At 38.5% G+C, this 17,288-nt stretch overlaps 4 protein-coding genes across 6 annotated transcripts; 2 read left to right on the top strand and 2 right to left on the bottom strand.

The window, feature by feature from the left end:
* Positions 1-902: 902 nt before the first annotated feature.
* LOC309713066 (interferon a3-like) lies at positions 903-1,899 on the top strand (the record flags this gene model as incomplete). Its single annotated transcript, XM_082544403.1, has 5 exons — positions 903-1,034; positions 1,137-1,220; positions 1,364-1,513; positions 1,607-1,690; positions 1,801-1,899. 5 exons carry the CDS (start codon positions 903-905, stop codon positions 1,897-1,899), a joined length of 549 nt encoding a protein of 182 aa, XP_082400529.1.
* A 2,675-nt stretch (positions 1,900-4,574) lies between these two features.
* On the bottom strand, positions 4,575-6,201 carry LOC309713065 (interferon a3-like; the record flags this gene model as incomplete). Its single annotated transcript, XM_082544402.1, has 5 exons — positions 5,733-6,201; positions 5,548-5,631; positions 5,011-5,160; positions 4,768-4,839; positions 4,575-4,673 (listed from the first exon to the last, which is right to left on the bottom strand). The coding sequence occupies exons 1-5, from the start codon at positions 5,883-5,885 to the stop codon at positions 4,575-4,577; spliced, it is 558 nt and encodes a 185-aa protein (XP_082400528.1). The 5' UTR covers positions 5,886-6,201.
* A 4,264-nt stretch (positions 6,202-10,465) lies between these two features.
* On the top strand, positions 10,466-12,407 carry LOC309713252 (interferon a3-like; the record flags this gene model as incomplete). Of its 3 annotated transcripts, none has more annotated exons than XM_082544725.1 (6): positions 10,466-10,536; positions 11,433-11,511; positions 11,614-11,697; positions 11,841-11,990; positions 12,084-12,167; positions 12,278-12,407. In XM_082544725.1, the coding sequence occupies 5 exons, from the start codon at positions 11,455-11,457 to the stop codon at positions 12,374-12,376; spliced, it is 474 nt and encodes a 157-aa protein (XP_082400851.1). In that variant the 3' UTR covers positions 12,377-12,407. The 3 variants fall into 3 exon arrangements, with proteins under 3 accessions (XP_082400851.1, XP_082400852.1, XP_082400850.1); XM_082544726.1 differs by lacking the exon at positions 10,466-10,536 and adding an exon at positions 10,871-11,010; XM_082544724.1 differs by lacking the exon at positions 10,466-10,536 and having other exon boundaries at positions 11,380-11,511.
* Positions 12,408-14,413: 2,006 nt separating this feature from the next.
* Positions 14,414-16,573, bottom strand: LOC309713251 (interferon a3-like). The gene is made up of 5 exons (XM_082544723.1): positions 16,230-16,573; positions 16,045-16,128; positions 14,947-15,090; positions 14,716-14,805; positions 14,414-14,610 (listed from the first exon to the last, which is right to left on the bottom strand). Exons 1-5 carry the CDS (start codon positions 16,380-16,382, stop codon positions 14,512-14,514), a joined length of 570 nt encoding a protein of 189 aa, XP_082400849.1. The 5' UTR covers positions 16,383-16,573; the 3' UTR covers positions 14,414-14,511.
* Between the last annotated feature and the right edge of the window lie 715 nt (positions 16,574-17,288).

Genomic DNA, 17,288 nt, shown 5'->3' with positions numbered 1-17,288 from the left:
TTTTCTCTTTACCGAGGAAAATGAAAGCGGCTGCCACGTGAGTGAAGAATGGGCGTAGGTATGAATGAGCAGGTGTATTTACCTTGGTTCATTGCATCATTGCGTCATTTCATGTGGCCTGCATTTAGCTTTTTTAGCAGTTTCTTCATTATTAAGCAGCTTGCACTTCTGCTGTAAATCAGTTGTGATGTATTTGTGTTAACCTCATGTAACCGGTAGTGGAGGTCAAACCAGGAGTATTTATCTGCTCCGATTCTGAATGAGTCTGAAATAATAATAACTGAAAAAAGCCCCCCTCAGCAAAACAAAACAAACAAACAAGAAAAGCAATCCAGCACATGTAGTACTTGCAATGACGTTATCGTTAACATATATCTGACCTGTGATCTGATCACTTTTGTTTCATCACCTGTTCATGCATGTGGGTCCACCGTCTGCCTGCCACATGCCCGTTTCTTGACAATAATAGATGAAAATGTCCTCAAAGCAGCATTAATATCCCTGTAACACGTTACCTGTTTAGTATCAAAACGTAAGCCTATACACGATTTGGTTACAAATGAAATCATCAGTCGTGAGTTGAGTTTGTCGTCATGTTTCTTAGGTGTTCAAATGGATGTGTATGTCCACGAATCCTCATAATGAGGTCAAACCCTCATACATCATGATATCTTATCTTCTTTAAGATATATTGTTAAGTGTGGGATTTTTTTTTCTATAGACGGAAATTTAAATCCCACGTGTACGACATTACAGCTTGTTGTACCTGCGGGTTTCCCAGGTATATAGAAAATGAAATATTTTCGCTCTGCTATAAATGCGGCGCTGCAGGTCTGCTCCATCAGAACACCGGGAGACATCCGAGTTTGCTTCATACAAAGGAAGTTTATACCTTTAAAAAAATGATGAACAGGATTCTCTTTGCTTGCCTGTTTCTCACTCTGTCCACTGAAAGCTCCTCGCTAAGCTGCAGATGGATGGATCATAAATTCAGACAGCACAACGAAGAAACTCTGAATCTGCTTGATACCATGGTGAGTGTTTTAATGTTTTAATATTAGTTGATTCGTTATTTAAATAGTTTTAGAATTATTTCACTTGAGCATCTGATGACTAAAACATTCAATGTGTTGCAGGCTAAAAACGCCACTAACACCACTGAAGTGGAGGTCACTGTGGCCTTCCCTAATCACCTGTACCACCAGGTGTCCAAATCATCAGTAAGTGAACCTCAGCTTTTGCCTATTTATAGAAAAAAACATAATTTTCCCTTAGGACAGATTAATTTTGTCTTTTAAATCCACTCTTATTATTATTGAAGCATTTCTAAAGTGGTCTGTATTTGATCTTCTTCTTCTTCCAGGCTGAGGATAAACTGGCTTTCACAGTTCAGATTCTGGAGGAGGTGGCTGCCCTGTTTGAGGAGGATCACAGCTCTGCATCATGGGAGGACAGCACAGTGAGGAACTTGCTCAATATTGTCAACAAACAGGCTGAAGAGCTTCGCTCCTGTGTAAGTTCACTTTCAGTTAGGTTTTTATTACATTCAAATACTTTATATGACATGACATATTCTTAATTGTCGTTTTGCTTGTAATTAAATTAGATTGGGAGCCACAGTCACAAGAAGAAAACCACAAAGCTGCACATGTACTTTAAGAGACTCTCACATCATATCCTAAAGGAAATGGTAAGATCACATCATTCTCATTAATTTGGGGTTTAGATCATCCTTAAGATAAATAGATATAATAACTTGTTTCAATAACAATAAGAATACTAATATTGGTATTTCTGTAGGGTCACAGTGCTGAAGCCTGGGAGGTGATCAGGAAAGAAACCAAAGCCCATCTAATGAGAGCAGAACAGCTGGCTTCATCTCTGCACACGGCCCAATAAAACCTGTCTCTTGTCATGTCTGTAATGACGGCTGTGTTAATTTAATTGCTTGTCTATTTATTTTATTTATTTATTTAGTTACTTGGTTATTTGTATATTTTTGTTTTGATTGTTTTTCTATGCTGATGAAGATTTAGGAATATTTTTTTATCTTTATAATGAGCAAAATGAAAATTTTGTAAAATATATTTTACCAAATAAAAGAATCTATCTTCTTACAAAGTGAATTTATTGTTTATATTACTTTTTAATATCAAAATGGTGAACTTGTAAGTTCCTTTAACCAGATTTCGATTGCAATTAAACTAAAAAATGAAAAACAAAACTCCACAGTGCTTGGAAGTTCACGAAAGTGGAATGAAAGTGTTCTTTAATGGGTTAAAAGGAAAGCCCATAATATAAGATGTAACTCTTCTGTCACTTAATCAATAAATTGACACGATTAAGACAGTTATTTCATGATGAAATAAACAAAAACGTGGGTAATGTTTTTCCAGCCTTTCTGTTTTACATTGATCCAGTTTGGGCCAAATTTTAACTGATGGCCTCACATTTGGAATATTTTGACATAGAGAGGAGTTCATGGTCTCCTCAGGGACTACAAGTTGTTCACGTCTTATGGCTGCAAAACAAGTCCTCTTGTATCTGCGCTAATATACTTAATTTCAGATGTGATGCTGTGAAGTTTACTTTTTGTTAAATAATTATAAATACTGTCGTCTAAGCTTCCACTTAAATTATTTTACAACCTGAAAATGACCAAATTATTTATTTATTCTTTTATTTATTTTTAATGCTCGAATATGGAAAAACTTAGAATTGAAGAAGTATGTACCATTTTTCAGTTCTTTTATGCATGATATAGGTATATTTGTATAGGCATTGTGCTCATGTACTGCATCATCACCCCACTTTGTGTGGGGTGGCTGAGGCTCAGGTGGTAGAACAGATCAGCTACTGATCGGAAGGTTGGTGGTTCGATCCTTGGCTTCCCCAGTCTGGATGCCTTGGGCAAGATACTAACCCTGAGTTGCATTCATCGGAGTATGAATGTGTGTGAATGTAGTTTAGGTTGCACTTGAAGTGCTTGTATGAGTGGGTGTGAATGGGTGAATGAGGCATGTTGTATAGAGCGCTTTGAGTACCCCGGGAGAGTAGAAAAGTGCTATATAAGAATCAGTCCATTTACCAGATCAGGGGTGGTACCTCTGAGGTGGCAGTTAGTCGAACCTTGGACAATGCAGTTTACATCCTGATGGTGGAACACTGGACCAGCTCTTTATCCTCTTGAGGATACTTGAGGGTGCATGGGAGTTTGTCCAACCAGTCTACATGGGCTTTGTGGACCCGGAGAAGGCACTCGACCATGTCCGTCAGAGTGTCTTGTGGAAGGTACTTCAGGAGTATGGGCTGTTTGGCCCATTGCTATGGACCACTCAATTCTCATACAACCATTTCAGGAGCTTGGTCCGCATAGCCAGCAATGAGCAATAAGTCAGACTGGTTTCCGGTGGGTGATGGATTCCACCAGGGCCGCCCTTGTCACCGGTTCTGTTCATAATTTGTATTTAGAGAATTTCTAGGTGTAGCCAAGTGGCAGAAGGCTCAGATGTTCTCTGAATCTCAGCTCTGCATTTCGTATATGATGTTGTTCTATTGCCTTCATCGGCTGATGACCTCCAGCTCGCACTGGAATGCTGCACAGCCAAATGTAATGAAGTGAATGAGAATAGCACCTCCAAATCTAAGGCCATGGTGCTCAGCCAGAAAAGGGTGGACTGTCCACTCGTGATCAGGGATGAGTTTGTGCCCCGAGTGGAGGAGTTTAAGTATCTTGGGGTCCTGTTCACGAGTGATGGGAGAAGGGGGAAGGACATTGACAGACAGATCAGTGCTGCGGCTGCTGTACTGGTCCATCAGGGTGAAGAGAGAGCTGAGTGTAAAGGCAAAGCTCTCAGTTTACTCGTCATACTTTATAAACCAAAAGAAACCAAACCAAAGAAAGTCCCTAAAGTGGTCTTGGTGCTCATACTCACTCCACATGAGGTATCAGTACTTCTACTTTCTATGTTGTAAGAGCTTTTGTGAAGAATCAAAACAATCTTTCTATATAAATCTGGACAATGTGTCTAATGTTTGATTGCACTCATTAAAAATAAGTGCATAACCATTATTCTTGATATTTCAGGAACAGAAAAGTCAACAATTTCAATTTGTGTGATAAGAAAATATTTATTGACTTTAACATATCAAATAATATGTCTAGTTTACTTTATGGAAAATTTTCAGAAATCTAATAAATAAATGAATAAATAATACAAAAATAAATACTAGTGTCAATATTATGAATACAATAAATAAATTAAACCAATTAAGAAATACAAATACATTTTAAAAATTTATCCGAAAGACGAGTTTTAGTGGGCATTTCCCAGAGACTTAACCAGGGATGCGCATTGACTCAGATGGTCTTCTGTAAATATATTTTACAAAATTTTCATTTTGCTCATTATAAAGATAAAAAATATTCCTAAATCTTCATCAGCATAGAAAAACAATCAAAACAAAAATATACAAATAACCAAGTAACTAAATAAATAAATAAATAAATTAAATAAATAGACAAGCAATTAAATTAACACAGCCGTCATTACAGACATGACAAGAGACAGGTTTTATTGGGCCGTGTGCAGAGATGAAGCCAGCTGTTCTGCTCTCATTAGATGGGCTTTGGCTTCTTTCCTGATCACCTCCCAGGCTTCAGCACTGTAACCCTACAGACAAAACAATATTATCATTATTAAAATACCAGCGGTGTAAAATCTGTCATATTGAAATACAGGTTTAGTAAAAATAATGCAGACTTACATTGGCCTTTAGGATTTCATTTGAGAGACTCGTGAAATGCGTCAGCTGTGTCGTGTTGCTGTGGCTTCCAACCTAAATAACCCACAAGGAAAGAACAAAATATATTTGAATACATCATTCACCACTTTAACTTATTCACATTTGTCAGAGACTGATAAAATATATATAATAGAGACTGAATTCATTGTAAAATTTAAAAAAAAAATGCAATATCATTGTTCATTGTAATGAAAGTGAGCTTACACAGGAGTTAAGCTCTTCAGCCATTTTGTCGACAATACTGAGAAAGTTCTCCACTGTGTTCTTCTCCCATGGTGCAGAACTGCGATCCTTCTCAACCAGGGCAAACAGCTCCTTCAGAATCTGAACTATGAAAGCCAGTTTATCCTCATCCTAGAAGAAGAAGAAGATGAAGATGATGAAGAAGAGATCACTATAGGAATACTTCTTTAAAACTTCAAGATGAATAGTCAAAGAACAAGAATTCACACAGCTATGAGAAATTTCCCAGGGACCGAAAATCTTTGTTTGCACAGGAACAAATGTTTGAAAATAACATTGTTGTGTTTTGTCTTTGAATTATACATTTTTATGCACAGGAGTTATGACAGAGTCGTGATAAGAGACAACTCCCTTGGCTCTGTGGGAGAGAATCCCTTCGACCCTTTCATAGCTGAACAGTCTATATATAGGTAAAGACAAACTTTTGTGGATTTGCAATCACTCCATTCTTTCATTAAAAAAGAAACAACTTTATGTAAAAAGCTGGGGATGACTTACTGTTGCTTTGGACTTCTGGTGATACAGTTGATTAGGGAAAGCCACTGTGTGCTCAATTTCAGCATCCTTAGTGGTGTTAGTAATCTGCATCACACACAAAACACGCACACACATCATATCCATGGAACTAATCAAACTATTTAAATCAATACCATGTTAAACATTATGCAAAGAAGTGCACTCACCATCATATCAAGGAAACCCAAAGCTCTCTTGTTGTACACATGGAATTGATGTTTTATGTCGTCTCGATCATTTACAATCCATTTGCAACCTAGCAAAGAGCCCGTACTGTACATCCCGAGAAACAGGCAAGCGATGAAAATCCTGCTGATCATTTTTGAAAAATGTAGAAATTTCCTTAGTGTGAAGCAAATTCTCAGGTCTCCTGGTGTTCTGATGGAGCAAACCTCAGGCGCTTCATTTATAGCAAAGCCCAAGGACACACCTATTTCATTTTCTAATCAGCTGGATAATCGTCTCAAAAGTAAAAACATAGCAGATTTATGTCATCCTTTTAAGATTTAATATCTGTTCTTTCATTTATAGAGAGTGCAAGATTTCGTTTTCTAACTCTATCAAGTAGAAACTAGAAAAACGTGAACCAGAAAAAAGATTTATGTCATTATTTTTTTTAGCTTGTGTTTGTGTTTTTTTTTTTTTGTTGTTGTTGTTGTTGTTGTTTTTTATGATAATTGTGTCATATAAAGACAGTGTTGTACAAAAATTGGCTATGATATAACAAAAACTGAGGCAGCAGCACCATGAGATGACGTCAAGTTACCACATAAAAGCATAAAAACACAAATCTCCACCTCTATGTCAATCTCTTAATACTTGCGATTAACATGAAACCTTTAGGCGATTTTAAAGTAAACGTAGAACAACAGTCGTTTAATTAGTTTAATTAGTTTAATTAGTTCAATTAGTTTAAATGTAATTTAATTACTGTCAAGTAAAAGTTTATTTATCCGAAATCTGTTTTTACTTCTTGATTTTAATCTTGGAAAATTGAAGATAGGAGATTTACAGCAATGTTTTTCAGGGAGTCTTTACTTTCTTGGCAGTTTGCAAGACATTAAGGTAGCTAAAATTTTAAAAAAAAAATAGTTTTAGTTTTTTAACCTTCAGCTGGTTTCAAGTAAACCTCGGATAATGGTCGTTTAATATATGTGTATTTTAATTACCGTCATGTAAAAGTATATTCATCTCAATTCTTTCTTACATTATTTTATCTTGGAAAATTGAAGGTTGGAGATTTACAGTAATTATTTTCAGGCAGTAGTATTCACCTTCTTTGCGGGTTGCAAGCAGTAGCGGTTTTTGATATCAGCATCGTGGTGGGGGGCGGATTCACGGGCATCGGCAAATATAAATAAATAAATAAATTGCTCGTACTCATGCTGCCCAGACATCAGCCAGCGCGTATTGGGAATGGCATAGGCACCATCGGTTTTCTATCGCCCATTTGCTGGGAGTAAGGGCGCCCTCCGTTTGCGAGGTGCGCCTGCTTCTTGTGGCACAGGGAGGAGAGGGCGGGGCGGCGGGGGATTCTTTGGCTGGTTGGATAGCATCTAATAACCAACTCGCAAAATAAAACAATAAAAAAACCAACAAACACCAAACACGAGACATCATGATACTGACTTATCATTCTAATTCTATACGCGAAAAGTGAGCGCGAGAGCCCTCGGTGCGCCTGCTTGCTGCTGAAGTCAAAGTAAACTTTATTGTCATCTCCGCTATATACAGTCCAGTATATAGGGAGACGAAACGCCGAGCCTCCAGTTACAGCAGTGCAAGTAAACGAACAACAAATATAAGAAGAGTAAGAAAATAAATACACACTTTAGGACTCGGGGTAAAGGGATCAATAACAATTTAAAATTTATAATTTACAGTTTGATGATCTGTCTGTGAAGGTTCTCAGTCATCCAGGTCATCGTAGTCAAAGGAGCTTGCAAAGAAAAGCGTCTGGACTTCTTTAAGTTACTTGAAGACGTTTCACCTCTCATCCGAGAAGCTTCTTCAGTTCTAAGGTCAAATGGTGGAGAGTCCCAGATATAAACCCCCCACAGAGGGACAAAAGGACCCCCTGATGATCCTCTAATCGCCTGAGCCAAGGTGGGAAACTGGGTGTGGGTCCCAATCAGCCAGAGTTTCGGGTGAGTTCATTGTGAAACCTGGCCCCACCTTATCATGCGAATTCCTGAGGTCAGATGGCCCAGGATGTGAGTGGGCGTTAAGGCGTCTGGGAAGGGATCTCAAAACTGGATTATAGATGGCAGAGAGTTGGTGTCGTAAACCACCGCCTCTGTTCAAAGATGGTCGCTCACAGTGGACATAGATGGCTTCTTTCACTCCTCTTTCAAACCATCTGTCCTCTCTGTCCAAAATGTGAACATTGGCATCCTCGAAAGAGTGTCCTTTATCCCTAAGATGCAGATGGACTGCTGAGTCTTGTCCTGTGGAGGTGGCTCTTCTGTGTTGTACCATGCGCTTGTGAAGTGGCTGTTTGGTCTCTCCAATGTAGAGGTCTGGGCATTCCTCGCTGCACTGTACAGCATACACCACATTGTTAAGTCTGTGTTTTGGCGTTTTGTCTTTCGGGTGAACCAGTTTTTGTCTGAGCGTGTTGCTGGGTCTGAAATACACTGGGATGTCGTGCTTGGAGAAAACTCTCCTGAGTTTTTCTGATACACCGGCTACATAGGGGATGACAATGTTGTTGCGTCTGTCTTTCTTATCCTCCCTCGCTGGTGTCTGATCTTCTTTTCTGTGCCTCTTTGCTGACTTTAAGAACGCCCAGTTAGGATAGCCGCACGTTTTGAGTGCTTCCTTTACATGTGTGTGTTCCTTCTTTTTTCCTTCAGGCTTAGAGGGAACATGTTCTGCCCGGTGGTGTAGGGTCCTAATTACTCCAAGTTTGTGTTCCAGAGGGTGATGGGAGTCGAACAGGAGGTACTGGTCCGTGTGTGTGGGCTTCCGGTAAACTTCGATGTTGAGGTTGCCATTCTCTTCAATGTGCACAGCGCAGTCCAGGAAAGGCAAACAGTTATCCTTTGTGTCTTCCCTGGTGAACTTTGAAGTTTGATGATCTCACACACAGCCTGTCGACAGGGGAGGGGGGCCGGCTGCTTCCAAATAGAGCACATTTCATTCATAAAGATGTAAATCCAAGCCCATATGTATTCATGATTTGAATCCTGGGTTGTGTGAAATCCCAGAAATACACCTTAGACAAAGTGAATCTGCGAACTAGGTGTAGGTCTATTAGGTTATATTGTGGCGATCGTTGAGTTGGGGAATTTGTGTTCATACTGGAGTGCAAAATTAAAACCAATGGAAGATGGACAAGAACAGTTCAAAGCCATCAGGTGCTCAGTTTAGAAAAAATAGAAAAGAAGAGGAGGAGAAACGAGCAAAAGATACAGGTAAACAGATGTGTCATTGGATAATGGCAGGTCATCCTGAAACAATCAGAATCAGAATACTTCATTCCCTAAGGAAATAATGTGGGTTACAGTTGCTCCAAAGAGAAATGGTAAAAATAGTCCTGTTCTCATTGTATGACGAATTATGATGGCTGTTTGGTCGCCGTTTGCATACAATGCATACTCTCTCTCTCTTCATATGTATGTATGTGTGTGTGTGTGTGTGTGTGTGTGTGTGTGTGTGTGTGTTTCTCTGGCGAAATTCAGTATGGTTCCGTCCAACAGTTTTATGTTACTGTACAATTCCTAATATGTTTTGTGTGTGTGTGTGTGTGTGTGTGGGGGGGGGGGGGGGGGGGGGGGGGGCTCCAGAGGGAGTGTTCGCCCGGGGCGCCAAACAGGCTAGGACCGCCACTGGTTGCAAGACATTAATGGCAGTTTAAAAAAAATGTTAAAAAATGAAAACAGTCAACGTCGAACACATTTCGTTACTTATGATGAAATAAAATGAAAGCGGATGTGCGCCAAACGTCAGTGACGCTCCTTACGCACGTTTGTTTTCATTTTCAAGTAGGGTTGATTACAGGAGAGAAGAAAAGAGTATAGAGTGATTTAAGTTTATGTTTTTTCAGGTTCTGAAATATATAAAAAGCCAAATATACAGGTCATATAAGTTGCAGAGTGTGTTATGAAAAGTCTTTAGCAGGGCAGGAGCTGTGAACGGAGAACAGAAAGTCTGTGGCGTCTACAACAATATGTAACAGAGCACTAAGGTGTCAAATAAAATGTCAAAGAGATAAATGTATAATTTATTTATTTATTCCATCAATTAAACATACATTTCCCATTCATTCCCAAACAGGACTCAAAACATATTTTACTAATATTCCAGCTGCACATTAAACCTATCAAACCAAAGGTGCGAGCAAATAACACTACACTGCACTACACTAAACCCAGTTTAGAGACACTGCAATCAATTTACCACTGGGCACGCACTGCAAACAGTTCTGGTCTCAGCACAGCTGGGAATCAGCGGTATGCGTAACCTGCAGTCTGGATTTATAAAAGGGAAGTGGCACAAATTAATAAACGAAAAGATAAAAACGAGAGAGGTTAGTCCGCTCTTCATTCATAACAGTCTTTACGGCTGGACGGACTAACCAAAGGAAATTACAAATCAACCAAAAAGAAACATTAACTGCAGAGGCATCACAACAACAGAATATTGATCGCGCGCTGTCGATCTACAGCTTGAACACCATTAAAACGTCACACGAACAACATACCCACTCGCACCAGAGTGAGTTAATTGTCTCTGGAACTTCCTCACCGAGGAGCGCTGACCTCACCTCACACACCTATTAACTTTCAAAGTTCCTCTGCCAATCACACGGCAGAAAGCAGCAAACTGCCAGGTGACACTTGTTCCAAGTAGAAACTCTACGCCGCCTATAGGTGATACTCGTAAACTACAGCTTCCACTTTGGGTATTTTTTTTCTCTTTACCGAGGAAAATGAAAGCGGCTGCCACGTGAGTGAAGAATGGGCGTAGGTATGAATGAGCAGGTGTATTTACCTTGGTTCATTGCATCATTGCGTCATTTCATGTGGCCTGCATTTAGCTTTTTTAGCAGTTTCTTCATTATTAAGCAGCTTGCACTTCTGCTGTAAATCAGTTGTGATGTATTTGTGTTAACCTCATGTAACCGGTAGTGGAGGTCAAACCAGGAGTATTTATCTGCTCCGATTCTGAATGAGTCTGAAATAATAATAACTGAAAAAAGCCCCCCTCAGCAAAACAAAACAAACAAACAAGAAAAGCAATCCAGCACATGTAGTACTTGCAATGACGTTATCGTTAACATATATCTGACCTGTGATCTGATCACTTTTGTTTCATCACCTGTTCATGCATGTGGGTCCACCGTCTGCCTGCCACATGCCCGTTTCTTGACAATAATAGATGAAAATGTCCTCAAAGCAGCATTAATATCCCTGTAACACGTTACCTGTTTAGTATCAAAACGTAAGCCTATACACGATTTGGTTACAAATGAAATCATCAGTCGTGAGTTGAGTTTGTCGTCATGTTTCTTAGGTGTTCAAATGGATGTGTATGTCCACGAATCCTCATAATGAGGTCAAACCCTCATACATCATGATATCTTATCTTCTTTAAGATATATTGTTAAGTGTGGGATATTTTTTTTATAGACGGAAATTTAAATCCCACGTGTACGACATTACAGCTTGTTGTACCTGCGGGTTTCCCAGGTATATAGAAAATGAAATATTTTCGCTCTGCTATAAATGCGGCGCTGCAGGTCTGCTCCATCAGAACACCGGGAGACATCCGAGTTTGCTTCATACAAAGGAAGTTTATACCTTTAAAAAAATGATGAACAGGATTCTCTTTGCTTGCCTGTTTCTCACTCTGTCCACTGAAAGCTCCTCGCTAAGCTGCAGATGGATGGATCATAAATTCAGACAGCACAACGAAGAAACTCTGAATCTGCTTGATACCATGGTGAGTGTTTTAATGTTTTAATATTAGTTGATTCGTTATTTAAATAGTTTTAGAATTATTTCACTTGAGCATCTGATGACTAAAACATTCAATGTGTTGCAGGCTAAAAACGCCACTAACACCACTGAAGTGGAGGTCACTGTGGCCTTCCCTAATCACCTGTACCACCAGGTGTCCAAATCATCAGTAAGTGAACCTCAGCTTTTGCCTATTTATAGAAAAAAACATAATTTTCCCTTAGGACAGATTAATTTTGTCTTTTAAATCCACTCTTATTATTATTGAAGCATTTCTAAAGTGGTCTGTATTTGATCTTCTTCTTCTTCCAGGCTGAGGATAAACTGGCTTTCACAGTTCAGATTCTGGAGGAGGTGGCTGCCCTGTTTGAGGAGGATCACAGCTCTGCATCATGGGAGGACAGCACAGTGAGGAACTTGCTCAATATTGTCAACAAACAGGCTGAAGAGCTTCACTCCTGTGTAAGTTCACTTTCAGTTAGGTTTTTATTACATTCAAATACTTTATATGACATGACATATTCTTAATTGTCATTTTGCTTGTAATTAAATTAGATTGGGAGCCACAGTCACAAGAAGAAAACCACAAAGCTGCGCATGTACTTTAAGAGACTCTCACATCATATCCTAAAGGAAATGGTAAGATCACATCATTCTCATTAATTTGGGGTTTAGATCATCCTTAAGATAAATAGATATAATAACTTGTTTCAATAACAATAAGAATACTAATATTGGTATTTCTGTAGGGTCACAGTGCTGAAGCCTGGGAGGTGATCAGGAAAGAAACCAAAGCCCATCTAATGAGAGCAGAACAGCTGGCTTCATCTCTGCACACGGCCCAATAAAACCTGTCTCTTGTCATGTCTGTAATGACGGCTGTGTTAATTTAATTGCTTGTCTATTTATTTTATTTATTTATTTATTCACTTGGTTGTTTGTATATTTATTTTTGTTTTGTTTTGATTGTTTTTCTGTGCTGATGAAGATTTAGGAATATTTTTTATCTTTATAATGAGCAAAATGAAAATTTTGTAAAATATATTTTACCAAATAAAAGAGTCTATCTTCTTACAAAGTGAATTTATTGTTTATATTACTTTTTAATATCAAAATGGTGAACTTGTAAGTTCCTTTAACCAGATTTCGATTGCAATTAAACTAAAAAATGAAAAACAAAACTCCACAGTGCTTGGAAGTTCACGAAAGTGGAATGAAAGTGTTCTTTAATGGGTTAAAAGGAAAGCCCATAATATAAGATGTAACTCTTCTGTCACTTAATCAATAAATTGACACGATTAAGACAGTTATTTCATGATGAAATAAACAAAAACGTGGATAATGTTTTTCCAGCCTTTCTGTTTTACATTGATCCAGTTTGGGCCAAATTTTAACTGATGGCCTCACATTTGGAATATTTTGACATAGAGAGGAGTTCATGGTCTCCTCAGGGACTACAAGTTGTTCACGTCTTATGGCTGCAAAACAAGTCCTCTTGTATCTGTGGCAGAAAGCTTTTACTTAGGTGTTCTCTGAATCTCAGCTCTGCATTTCGTATATGATGTTGTTCAAGTTCAAGTTCAACTTTATTGTCACTTCAACCATATACAGTTTAAAAATACACAGTGAGGCGAAACAACGTTCCTCCAGGAACCAAGGTGCTACAAGACAAGTTAGTGCAAAAAAAAAAATATATATATATAATATATCTAGTAATAATATTGTGCAAAAGAGCATTTACAGGTTGGTGTGTGCGATGGGTTGGTGGTGTAGGTCAGTGTGTTTGCGCTTGTGTTGGTTAGTCAGTCCAGTCTCAATGTTTTGAGGTATTTGAGTTAAGCTGAGTGATAATGTTAGTGTATGTGTGTGTGTGTGTGTGTTTATCAGTCAGTCCCTTTTTGCTGAGGAGACGGATGGCTTGTGGAAAAAAGCTGTTGCACAGTCTGGATGTGCGTGCCCGAATGCTTCGGTACCTTTTTCCAGATGGCAGGAGTGTAAAGAGTGTGTGAGAGGGGTGTGTCCGATCAGCCACAATGCTGGTGGCTTTGCGAATGCAGCGTGTGGTGTAGATGTCCTCAATAGAGGGTAGAGAGACCCCGATGATCTTCTCTGCTGTTCCCACTATCCGCTGTAGGGTCTTGCGGTCTGATATGGCACAGCTCCCAAACCAGACAGTGATGCAGCCGCTCAGGATGCTCTCAATATTGCCTTCATCGGCTGATGCCCTCCAGCTCGCACTGGAATGCTGCACAGCCAAATGTAATGAAGTGAATGAGAATAGCACCTCCAAATCTAAGGCCATGGTGCTCAGCCAGAAAAGGGTGGACTGTCCACTCGTGATCAGGGATGAGTTCCTGCCCCAAGTGGAGGAGTTTAAGTATCTTGGGGTCCTGTTCACGAGTGATGGGAGAAGGGGGAAGGACATTGACAGACAGATCAGTGCTGCGGCTGCTGTACTGGTCCATCAGGGTGAAGAGAGAGCTGAGTGTAAAGGCAAAGCTCTCAGTTTACTCGTCATACTTTATAAATCAAAAGAAACCAAACCAAAGAAAGTCTCTAAAGTGGTCTTGGTGCTCATACTCACTCCACATGAGGTATCAGTACTTCTACTTTCTATGTTATAAGAGCTTTTGTGAAGAATCAAAACAATCTTTCTATATAAATCTGGACAATGTGTCTAATGTTTGATTGCACTCATTAAAAATAACTGCATAACCATTATTCTTGATATTTCAGGAACAGAAAAGTCAACATATTTCAATCTGTGTGATAAGAAAATATTTATTGACTTTGACATGTAGAATAATATGAAATAGTTTATTTTAATAAAAATTACAAAATAAATAAATAAATAAATAATATATAAATATTAAAAATAGTGCAAATATCATAAATACAATAAATAAATGAAACCAACTAAGATATAATTTAAAAAATAAATTAACTAACATATTTTAAAAAAAATTTATCCAAGAGATAAGTTTTAGTGGGCATTTCCCAGAGAGTTAACCAGGAATCCGCATTGACTCAGATGATCTTTTGTTATGTTCCTGATCGTCTCCCAGGCTTCAGCACTGTAACCCTACAAACAAAACAATATTATCATTATTAAAATACCAGCGGTGTAAAATCTGTCATAGCTAAATACTAAATACAGGCTCAGTAAAAAAAAATAATGCAGGCTTACATTTTTCTTTAGGATTTTATTTAAGAGTCGCTTGAAATGAATTTCTGTCCGCCGTTGCACCTTCTGTGTCGTGTAACTGTGGCTTCCAATCTAAATAAATCAAGAGAAATAAAACAAAATATATTTAAATAAATCATTCACCACTTTAACTTATTCACAGTTGTCAGGTCTTTTACACAAGAGAGACTGAATTCATTGTAAAATTACAAAAACAAATGAAAGTGAGCTTACACAGGAGCGAAGCTCTTCAGCCTGTTTGTTGACAATATTGAGAAAGTTCTCCACTGTGTTCTCCTCCCATGAGGCAGAGCTGTGATCCTCCTCAAACAGGGCAAACAGCTTCTCCAGAATCTGAACTATGAAAGCCAGTTTATCCTCGAAGAAGAAGAAGAAGAAGAAGAAGAAGAAGAAGAATGTTAAGAAATATATTCTAAAACACTTCTTCAGTAAAGACTCAGAGAAGAGAAACACACAGAACTTCTTGCTAGCAAGGGCAGTCTCCAGAAACTGAGACTCGCGCTGAGAAACTGCCCCGGTCTTTATTTATACTTCAGTGAGCGTTTGTTCCTTACATTGCAATGTGGAGGTGTGTGTGTGTGTGTGTGTGTGTGTGTGTGTGTGTGTGGTCAGAGTGTGGCCCCATAAACAACTTCCCTTAACCTGCTGGTCTGGAAAATCCAACAGTTCATCTATATGTAAAGAAGCACTTAAACTAAAACTGACATAGCTACGTTAATCCTACCGTAAAACAATAAGACAAGGTACGACCTCTCTCATGCTCCTAGGATGTGGGGGTGAATACCCTAGAATGTTACAGACCTCCTAGGATGAGACATTCTTTCAATATGCCACCAACTATATACTTCTACACACAAATAATTACATGCAGCATTCTACCATATGCAAACTTATATCATTAAAAGATTATACTGACTACTAAGTACAATTTTCCATTGACAAAGAAGAAGAAGAAGAAATAATTACTATAGGAATACTTCTGTGACACTTGAAGATGGACGGCTTAGAAAGTCAAAGAACAAGAATTCACACAGCAATGAAAATTTTCCCAGATATATCTTAGATTGCACAGGAATAAATGGTTGAAAATGAGTTCTTTGTATTTCGTCCTTGAATTATGCACAGTTATGACAGAGTCGTGATAAGAGACAACTCCCTTGGCTCTGTGGGAGAGAATCCTTACGACCCTTTAATAGCCGAACAGTCAATATATAGGTAAAGACAAACTTTTGTAGATTTGCCATCCTGACACTTTCCATTCTTCCATTAAAAAAAGAAACAACTTTATGTAAAAAGTTGGGGGTGACTTACTGTTGCTTTGGACGTCTTGCGATACAGTCGATTAGGGAAAGCCACGTTGTGCTCAATTTCAGCAACCTTAGTGGTGTTAGTAATCTGCATCACACACAAAACACGCACACACATCATATCCATGGAACTAATCAAACTATTTAAATCAATACCATGTTAAACATTATGCAAAGAAGTGCACTCACCATCATATCAAGTAGACCTAAAGCTTGTTTGTTGTGCAGACTGAATTGACACATTTTGTCGCCTGGATCTTTTACAATCCATTTGCAACTTAACGAGGAGCCCGTACTGTACATCCCGAGAAACAGGCTAGCGAAGAAAATCCTGCTGATCATTTTTGAAAAATGTAGAAATTTCCGTTATGTGAAGCAAACGCTCATGTGTCCTGGTGTTCTGATGGAGCAAACCTCCAGCGCTTCATTTATAGCAGAGCCCAAGGACACACCTATTTCACTTTCTAATCAGCTGGAAAATCCTCACAGGCACACGTCTCAAAAGTAAAAACATGGCAGATTTATGTCATCGTCATAGTCGTTTAATTAGTTCAGTTGATTTAAATGTAATTTAATTACCGTCAAGAAAAAGTTTATTTATCCGAAATCTGTTTTTACTTCTTGATTTTAATCTTGGAAAATTGAAGAGCGGAGATTTACAGCAATGTTTTTCAGGGAGTCTTTACCTTTTTGGCAGTTTGCAAGATATTAAGGTAGGTAATTTAAAAAAAAAAAGTTAAAAAAAAAAAAAGATCAAACAGCCAGTTAAAATCCAGTTTGGACACACACACATCAGTGTTGTGTCTGTAGACACACACACATCAGTGTTGTGTCTGTAGACACACACACATCAGTGCTGTGTCTTGACTGTAGACACAAAGGAAAATGAAAGTACGAAACTTCCGTACGCACGTTTGCTTTCATTTTCAAGTATGCTACGATTACAGAGGATAAGAAAGGAGTATAGAGTGATTGAAGTTTATGTTTTTTGAGTTTCTGAAACCAATAAAAAGCCAACTATACTGGAAATATATTGTTTCGGTGGTGAGGCTATGCGGTGGAGTAGTTTATAAGTTGCAGAGTGTGTTATGAAAAGTCTTTAGCAGAGCAGGAGCTGAGAACGGAGAACAGAAAGTCTGTGGTGTCAACAACAATGGAACCACTATGTCGTCTTTAAGTGTTACTCGTAAACTACAGCTTCTACTTTAGGTTTGTTTTTTTGTTTGTTTTGTTTTTATTACCGCTTCT

Source organism: Aulonocara stuartgranti, assembly GCF_965226115.1.
Source record: "Aulonocara stuartgranti genome assembly, chromosome: 8".
NCBI classification, from domain to species: Eukaryota; Metazoa; Chordata; class Actinopteri; order Cichliformes; family Cichlidae; genus Aulonocara; species Aulonocara stuartgranti.
The sequence above is the reverse complement of the archived record's forward strand: the minus strand, read 5'-3'. Positions and strand labels throughout refer to the sequence as shown.